This window comes from Agrilus planipennis, unplaced genomic scaffold (assembly GCF_000699045.2).
Source record: "Agrilus planipennis isolate EAB-ADULT unplaced genomic scaffold, Apla_2.0 scaffold5, whole genome shotgun sequence".
Classification (NCBI taxonomy): domain Eukaryota; kingdom Metazoa; phylum Arthropoda; class Insecta; order Coleoptera; family Buprestidae; genus Agrilus; species Agrilus planipennis.
Genome location: NW_020442468.1, coordinates 345,564 through 355,091, shown reverse-complemented (window position 1 = coordinate 355,091; position 9,528 = coordinate 345,564). Strand labels below are relative to the sequence as shown.

Sequence of the window (9,528 nt, the reverse complement as noted above, 5' to 3'; positions counted from 1 at the left end):
TTATTTTTGTAAAAAAATAGATCTTTATTCTGTTATTAAAGTTTTTCGGATAAAATCGACCCACGTATCTGAACCAAAATCGAACGATTCGAGCGGTTAAGCGAAAATTTTCAACTCGACTCCTTCGATTTTGGTTCAGATACGTGGGTCGATTTTATCCGAAAAACCTTAATAACAGAATAAATACCTATTTTTTTACAAAAATAAAGCAAGCCTCAGCTAGTTCTTATCATTTATTAATCAATTATCCATATCGGTTATCATTTACTAATAGATTAACGAAAATTTTGTCCTAGTGTTCTATTTTGGTTCCCAAAAATAACCCATGTATAGCTACCTGTCGATTGTTTTTGGGAACTAAAATCGAACATCAGGATAAATTTTTCGCTTAATTCATCGATAAATGATAACTGATGATAAAGATTAACCAATAGATGATATAAGGAGCTCCCGCTAGCTTCATTTTTGCCAACAAATTATTATTTATGATATTTTTAACGTTTTTTTCGGTCAATGTCGGCCCATGTATAGGAACCAAAATCGAATTTTTGCAGAAATTTTTTGATTAATTTATCAATAAATGATAACTGATATTAAAGATTAATCGATAATTGATCTGAATACGTATGCGTTTGCTTTATTTTTACTGAATACTAGGCGCGGCTACAAATTCAGGTGTCGCGGAATAGTAGCGGAACTTCGAAAATCGAAAATTTGTATTAGGAGAGCATAAGACGCATGGGAAATTAGACAATTTGCCGCGTAAAATTTAGTGTTATTATTATTGCCAGTACTACTTTAGTAGCTATTTGGCAGACATCTGTAATGGTTACGTTTGAAACCTGTAACGTTTAGATACTAGCGTTTGACTATCAACCGTAAGATGTCGCTGCAGGTATGCGAAATACGAAGGATATCCTATAATTCCTTAATTGAAATATAAGAAACATTCCAAAAGTTTTAACAGAAAATACTTAATTTCTCAAAATTAATTTAGGAACAATTAAAGCAATTATATCTGTTATAAAGAAATATTGCTAATTTAAATATGGTTTTATGATTAAATATGTAATGTATATGTTTATTACTACTTACCGTGTTCGACGCCCTCACCAAATTCTTGACACTGTATTCACTTTATTTGTTTATAGCATCTTTGAATTTTTAATTAATAGTCAAGGCAATTTTATATGTTTTTAAAGAAATTTGACAATAATTTGTAGCAATAATATTTATTAGATTTACTATTGGAATCAACATATTTATCCAGAAGAAATTTTAGGATATGTATATGTATAATATCTACTATTTTGTTCTAAAAGTTTAAAAACATCTTCAGTTAAATAAATGAAATTATTTGCACAAAAGTAGCTATTATAACAATAAAAAAAATTTAGTAACAAAAAATACATGAAGAACGACAGATAATTAATTGTAATGTACAATACTATTAAATATTGTTATAAACATATCATCACAGACAATTTGTTCAGTACTTTTACTTTTAAAAGTTTTTAAATTAGTTCCTTTAATGAATACTTATTGGCATACAATAAATACAAATGCTTTTATTAAACACAAATACAAACATTTTTTCAAGAAAGTGTATACAAATACTGAACTTAATACAAATAGATTATACTATTATAAACAATCAAATCCAATATTTCAAATAAATTACCTTGATTTAAGCATTCAAATATAAATATTAGTTAACAGAAATTAAAAACTTAATGTTTGAAATACAATAAAATATTTAAATACAAAGTAAATTACAAAAACCTGGAGCAGAGACGTTCGAACATATTTTTGAGAGATGTGGAATAACAGGAAATAGTACAAAACAATGGGAAATTCAAATGGAAGGAAAGGATGGTCTGAAAAATATTATGGTGTAGGAAAGTATATAGTAGAAAAGCCAGAAGAATAAAAATATTTAGTTTGCAAAAACTATATGTAGTAATAGAATCAGAAATGCTTTTATTTGAAACATTTGCAATTAAAATGCAAATACAAAATAAAAAATACCTATTTTTATCTTGAATATGAATACCTTTTTGAGAAAAGCATGTTGTACTTTATTTAAAATACTTTTCCAAACATATTTTCTATTTGTGAAATGCAAAACACATTTTTGCCATTAAAAGTTTTGTTAGTATGACCGATCAAACGTAATATAAAATGATGAATAATTGTTGCTCTCATTGGGCATTGAAGGTATTAGAAGCTTAAAAGGGGGACAAAGAGACATTCCATAAATGCCTTCTAATTCTGTGACTGAAGAGAGCCCAAAAAATTATAAACTCCTTGGAAATGGATAATCTAAAATATTGGATCGATATTGTTTTCCGGGTTCAGTGTCATGNTTATTTTTACTGAATACTAGGCGCGGCTACAAATTCAGGTGTCGCGGAATAGTAGCGGAACTTCGAAAATCGAAAATTTGTATTAGGAGAGCATAAGACGCATGGGAAATTAGACAATTTGCCGCGTAAAATTTAGTGTTATTATTATTGCCAGTACTACTTTAGTAGCTATTTGGCAGACATCTGTAATGGTTACGTTTGAAACCTGTAACGTTTAGATACTAGCGTTTGACTATCAACCGTAAGATGTCGCTGCAGGTATGCGAAATACGAAGGATATCCTATAATTCCTTAATTGAAATATAAGAAACATTCCAAAAGTTTTAACAGAAAATACTTAATTTCTCAAAATTAATTTAGGAACAATTAAAGCAATTATATCTGTTATAAAGAAATATTGCTAATTTAAATATGGTTTTATGATTAAATATGTAATGTATATGTTTATTACTACTTACCGTGTTCGACGCCCTCACCAAATTCTTGACACTGTATTCACTTTATTTGTTTATAGCATCTTTGAATTTTTAATTAATAGTCAAGGCAATTTTATATGTTTTTAAAGAAATTTGACAATAATTTGTAGCAATAATATTTATTAGATTTACTATTGGAATCAACATATTTATCCAGAAGAAATTTTAGGATATGTATATGTATAATATCTACTATTTTGTTCTAAAAGTTTAAAAACATCTTCAGTTAAATAAATGAAATTATTTGCACAAAAGTAGCTATTATAACAATAAAAAAAATTTAGTAACAAAAAATACATGAAGAACGACANAATGATGACCAACACAGTAAGTTTGTCAGCTAGATCGCGGTCTACTACTCAATAAAATTATTACAACAAGGACAATCTTCAATTGGTATTTAACAGTTTTTCAGATGATTGTAACTTCCTCAAAAATGGTCGTATCTGGATCATTTCATTTTTATTTTGAATTTTTGTGTCCTTGCTTAACGATATCTTTGTTTAATGCAGTAAATCTACTGCTTTGCGAAAAAAAACTTACAGAAACTTTCAATTTCTTCAGATGATTTTAAATACATAATTTTCATTTTTTTTTGTGGACATGCCGGATTATCCTGACTTCGATCAGGAAAAATTAGTTATCATTCGGGAACGTTTCCGAGCCATCCAGAAAATTCTAAAACATTCTCGAACCCTTTAGATGTGAGTGCATTTTGAACAAATCTATGACATTCTGTAAATCGTTAACCAGATGTAACTTCTTTCTATGGAGTCCTCTACCAAATTGATATCAGCACCTGCAAAATTATTCCTTATCCTAGCTTTAGCAAGGAACCACGAAATTCTATATACGTCAGATGTATAAAACTGAAAACTATAATATGTACTAATAAATGCCTATAATCCAAAACTCTTAGAAAACGATTCGAAAAACTTCACTTATTAGATGAACCCAAAACTTATTATGGATTCCATTTTTTTCTCTTAATTTGTAAAAGATCAGAAACAAAATGGGGTTGTAAATACTTGGATATAATATGATTGATGTTGATTTTACAACAATAAAATTATTTGCAACCCTATTTTGGCTCTGATTTTTCACGGTAAACATATTATTTTGGCATTAGTGTCTTTTTTTTCAATTAAAACGAATGACAAAGGCAAATAAGGAAGCACACTGAGAAGAATTATTTGTTGCTGAACTGAAGAAACTATAACATAAAGATAGAAAAACTATATCTCAATAACTTCAAACAGAAAAATATGAATAATACTCAATCTTCNTCTAACCTTCTCTATCCACGGTAAGCTCATCATTCGCCTGTAACACCACATTTTGAACGCTTTTAATCTTTTCTTTCCCGACGCGCCCACTGTCGATGTTTTGCACCCGTACAGCGCCGTGCTCCAAACATACACTTTCAACAACCTTTTTCGAATTTCTGAATTAACCGTTCGCGAGCATAGAAGTAACTTTAAGGTATTCTTAAGAATTATTTTATATTTAAGTAGGTAAATGCAGAAAATCAAATAGCTACTTACTACAAAAAGGTAGGTATTTATTTGAAAAAATATTTTGAAAATACTTCTTGTTCATTTAGCATTTAAAATACAAAAGGGAAATGTATTTTACATTTGAAATAAGAAATCAAAAAAGTATTTGCATTTTGTATTTAAATACTTTTAAAAAAACATTTTGCTCATCTCTGCAGATATCCCAAAGTAAATAAAAAATAGAAGCGATTATTTAGTGTCATTCGATTAACAAATTAAAATGCCAAAAATATTGCATGAATGAAAATTGTTGGTGAAAAGTGTTACTTAGTTGTATTTTTATTTTCGCCTAAATTAGCTCTATAAAAATTTTAAAAAATAATCGTAATATGACTGTTTTACTTACCTAGGTTCCTATGTATACATACTGTTATTACGGTTTCTTTTTACCGTGGGAAAATTCTGCCTACCTATACCTATCTACCTACAAAAAACTTGTTAAGAAATACACCGGTTGCTGTGAAGCAAGTTTCTGCAAACATTCCTTTTTTGATTTCATTCCGGCTATGTACAATTACGAGTAGGTTGTTTGTGTACATAATATAATCCAACGGAAGACCTCTTCTCCGTGACACAGTTTCAACAAGTTCAAGATCACTGACCAAGTTCGTTTGCTTCAAAACGTTACCTACCAAAACAACAACAACCTCTCATTAATATTTTAACGGTATTCTGTTTTACGCAAAGAAATCGTGATATTCAATTTCCTTGTAAAAATGAATCCGAATTATTACTACCGGACTATAAGTGTAGTAGTGACTGGATGAAAAGAATTCTGGTTGTTTCGTTATGGAATTCTCGTGGTGGTCTGTGTGTTTTTGTGTTATTTGCTGTTGGGATTCGCTTAAGATGGTGACCGGTTTCCCCAGAATCCAGGGAAATATTTGGGAAGTCAATACAAATGCCACAGGTGCAAAGAATCAGATTCAAACTCTGGAGAATCCTCAGGATTATCATCGTCAAGGAAAAGGTGTTTACCGTAGTTTCTGATCAAACCATTTCTTGATGAAATAGTAGAACTGTTTTAAATTACATTTAAATAGTTTTTAAATTTTAAAATGAAAGCAACTAGGTATCTATTTTTTGGCAGTTTTGAATTTCTTTCCGATTCCTTTCGAAGAAGAGTGTCTTTCAAAAACTGACGGCAGAAGAAAAGGTAAACTGAAAATCTGGAATCTTCCCATTATCTTCAATCTTCCTTTTCTTCAGGTATTTGTATGAACACGTACGAATGTAGGATTCAAGGTGGTTCTTCTCATGGTCCCTGCGCTTTAGGTTTCGGCGTTTGCTGTATTTGTAAGTAAACAAAATTACTGCATTTATAATATGGTGTTCGATTGTTTCTAATATCTGACACAGTTACAGCAACATGCGGAAATGAAGCAATTAATAATATTACTTACTTCGTTAATCCAGATTTCCCGGATCTTTCAAAAAAAATGTCATCGTGCACATTAAAAGTGAAAAAAATTCATCCAGACGTGTCTCAAATGAGACTTGACTTTATTCATTTCAATTTGGTACGTAGAAGCTGAGAAAAGTAAAGCTTACCAATTCCTTATTTTTATAAAGAGAAGATTAGTGTTACGTCATCTTCTTTCTTACCTTTTCAATTCTCACTTCCAGGGTCAACCAAATCGACGAACCGGTATATGTGAAGATGACATTTTCTTATTGTCAGGTGGCAGCAACTCTAAAAATTTAACAATATGTGGTACAAATGATGACCAACACAGTAAGTTTGTCAGCTAGATCGCGGTCTACTACTCAATAAAATTATTACAACAAGGACAATCTTCAATTGGTATTTAACAGTTTTTCAAATGATTGTAACTTTCTCAGAAATGGTCGTATCTGGATCATTTCATTTTTATTTTGAATTTTTGTGTCCTTGCTTAACGATATCTTTGCTTAATGCAGTAAATCTCCTGTATTGCGAAAAAAAACTTACAGAAACTTTCAATATCTTCAGATGATTTTAAATACATAATTTTCATTTTTTTTGTGGACAAGACGGATTATCCTGACTTCGATCAGAAAAAATTAGTTATCATTCGGGAACGTTTCCGAGCCATCCAGAAAATTCTAAAACATTCTCGAACCCTTTAGATGTGAGTGCATTTTGAACAAATCTATGACATTCTGTAAATCGTTAACCAGATGTAACTTCTTTCTATGGAGTCCTCTAGGACGATAGTCTTTTAACTCCCATATCTTTGAAATCAACCCCTGCATTTGAAAACCGAAACTATCTTTATGGACGGGGGATTGGAAGGCCATCATGGGGTTACGGGATTCGGTTAAGGAGTTTTAGCGGCACGTATGGACAAACTATACATACTTTTATTATATGTTTTGAATGTTGATTTACTGTGCATTTCAACTGCTGTTTATCCAATATTTTTCGTAAAAAATATTATTCTACAGTTATTGATGTAAGTGTAAAACTTAGAATAGGGATATACTCATCTTTAATCAAAGATATTCACAAATAATGAAAAATGAACACCCAAGATACGATCATTTCTGATAAAATTGAAAATTTTTCGCAATTTTGTTGAGTAGTGCCTATATTTAATACGTTACGTTAATAACCATCTCCTAAAAAGTAAATTTTAGTATATTTTGACGTGGACTCCGTAGAACAACCCATAACCATTACCATGAATCTCAGCGACAAAGTAATATCTCGATTATGGGAGATTCGTATTGTTCAAATTCCATTCAACGATCGGGTTCCAGAAGGTTGCCTACAGTACCATACGGGATTAAATGGTATCGTTAAAACAATGAATTTTGCCGAAAACGGTCGCCATCTTGCTAATCAAAATTACAACATATGTCTGAGGCAGGAGAAAGGTACTTGTAGTGTAGTGTACGAACCATGTCACAAAAATTCTTTCAAAATTGGCCCCGGTCAGAACAACACTTCTGGTGTTAATGGTGACGCTTTTTCTGATGTCGGATCAGGAGACGGTGCAATTGCTACCAGAGAAGATGATAGCTGCAACGATAGGGTTGTAGTTCCATGTCCTTTCGAGGACCTTATAATGGTAACTTGATTTGTACTGTAAATAAACCAAAAACCTAATTAGTACAAAACTTGGTCAAATGAAGTACTCATGTTTACACAAGACCAAGTTTTGTTTTTGGCAATTAGGTTGGATCTCTTTTTAATTTATTTAGGTATTTATTCCTTAACTACAATGTTCATTTCCTGATTTGATTGGTACTGTTGAAATATTGTAGTTTTTGTGCAGGGCCCCTTTTTTTATTAGCTAAAAGTTAAACTGAGAGTTACTTTTCCTTGTATTTAAAATTTTTAGAATTTTCTCGAAAGTGGGTTGACCTGTGATATAACAAAGTTAACTGTTAATTTAAATAATTAGAAGGGCCGCACTGGACTCTAAAAATTTGATTGTAGACTTTATTGAATTTACCCTTTCCGATTTAAACGTTTTTTGCTTGCTGTTATTCAGTCCCGAGTTGTATAGAAAGCCGTTCCCTAACTCTCATTTTAAATGGAAAGAATGTCGTTTAATTGTATCTTTGAAATCTGTGTTAATTCCAAAGGTTTTTTTGCTTTGCTTTGGTAAATTTCGCTTTATTGTTTGCATCTAAAGTGAACTAAGTTACAGTTATTATACCCACTTACGCATATATCTGCAGTGCTTTGATGATACTTACGGGATCATCATAAAACTTTTTTATTCAGTTATAAATCAATGCGGATAAAATACGTTTCCATTTTGTTTTGCAGCCTGGAAATGTTGGTGTTGGTTTCTGTGATTTATCGCTGTGTGGATCGTTTTCCTGTCCGTCAGGGGAGGCTGATTGTAAAGTAGAAACTAACGTAGTTCCTTTCAGGATTGGTATTCATTTTGGCCCAGTTTCAAGAGAAGAATCGCCTGAAGATAACTTGGGAGTGTGTTTGAAATACGAACAACAACTTTGTACAGTTTAATTCCTAAACACGACTTTTGAAGGGAGAGACAGAAGTTGCTGGAATCTATAAATTATTGCTGATTAAATGACTGAATAAATAACAACATTAAAAATTTAGTCGAATTTTGATTTATAGTAGATACGTATACATATATCTGTCTATATGTCGCAGCTAACTACAACGAAATAGTTTTAAATACGTTAGCTGTTCATAAACTAGATAACGCAATGAGATACTTGGAAGAAAGGACAAAAAATCTTCTAAGTATTTCATTGAAAGAATGAATTGAATTGAAAGTAGGGAAAGAGCGAATATAAAAAATAGGAGAAGAAAAATTAGAAGATGTGGCCGACTTTAGGTATCTAGGAAGTCAGATAAGTCAGGACAGAAGGAGTAGTAGGGATATAAAGCAGAAGATAGCGCAGGGTCGAATCGCCATCAATAAAAAGAAGTCACTTCTATGCTCGCGAACGGTTAATTTAGAAATTCGAAAAGGTTGCTAAAGGCGTGTTTGGACCGCGGCGCTGTATGGGTGCGAAACATAGGCAGTTGGTGCGGCGGAAAAGAAAAGGTTAGAAACGTTCGAAATGCGGTGTTACATGCGAATTATGAGGATACCGTGGATAGTGAAGTGAAGAGGTATTGGAATGAATAGGAGAACAGAGGACTCTAAGGAAGTCAATAAAAAATAGGCGAGATAGGTTGGTAGGACACCTTCTCAGGCATGAAGGTCTAGTCAGAGACATATTAGAGGCAGAAACGGGAGTTAGGAGGGGTAGAGGTAGACCTAGATTACATTACTGTTAGAAAATAGTTAAGGATGTGAGTTGTTCTAGTTTTAAGGAAATGCGAAGATTAGCTCAGGATAGGAAAGAGTGGAGATACGTGTCCAACCAGTCTTAGGACTGAGGACCTTATGATGATGAATATATGTATATAAGGCGAATTGTTCCTGTTACGTGGGTGGAGGAAGGAGTTAAAGTTTGCGCCACGTAATTATTTTAGAATTTATTCAAAATGAAATTATTATTAAAATTTATGGTGTCGTCTCGGTGTCTGTCGGCCTGTTATTTTAAGGTGTTTAAGAGTTGATCATAAAATTTAAATAAAACACGGTTAACATTATATGTGTACTTCATTGGTGAAATAACAATATTCATATTATTTTACAATATGAGGTGAAA

The 9,528-nt window shown here is 31.7% G+C and overlaps 1 protein-coding gene and 1 long non-coding RNA gene across 2 annotated transcripts; one reads left to right on the top strand and one right to left on the bottom strand.

Moving 5' to 3' along the window:
- Nucleotides 1-5,293: 5,293 nt before the first annotated feature.
- Nucleotides 5,294-8,460, top strand: LOC108736080. Its single transcript, XM_018468373.1, has 6 exons — nt 5,294-5,368; nt 5,489-5,554; nt 5,608-5,918; nt 6,025-6,133; nt 7,018-7,451; nt 8,159-8,460. Exons 3-6 carry the CDS (start codon nt 5,838-5,840, stop codon nt 8,360-8,362), a joined length of 828 nt encoding a protein of 275 aa, XP_018323875.1. The 5' UTR covers nt 5,294-5,368; nt 5,489-5,554; nt 5,608-5,837; the 3' UTR covers nt 8,363-8,460.
- LOC112906703 lies at nt 5,362-6,078 on the bottom strand. Its single transcript, XR_003232524.1, has 3 exons — nt 6,004-6,078; nt 5,802-5,929; nt 5,362-5,686 (listed from the first exon to the last, which is right to left on the bottom strand). It is a non-coding gene; the product is annotated as an uncharacterized LOC112906703 (long non-coding RNA).
- Nucleotides 8,461-9,528: the final 1,068 nt, after the last annotated feature.

Bases quoted from the DNA above. Each gene is read 5' to 3' on its own strand.
- LOC108736080 (XM_018468373.1), top strand. From the start codon at position 5,838: ATGTCATCGTGCACATTAAAAGTGAAAAAAATTCATCCAGACGTGTCT. The intron at 6,134-7,017 runs GTAAGTTTGTCA...AGTAAATTTTAG, and splicing joins TACAAATGATGACCAACACA to TATATTTTGACGTGGACTCC. The intron at 7,452-8,158 runs GTAACTTGATTT...TTTGTTTTGCAG, and splicing joins CTTTCGAGGACCTTATAATG to CCTGGAAATGTTGGTGTTGG.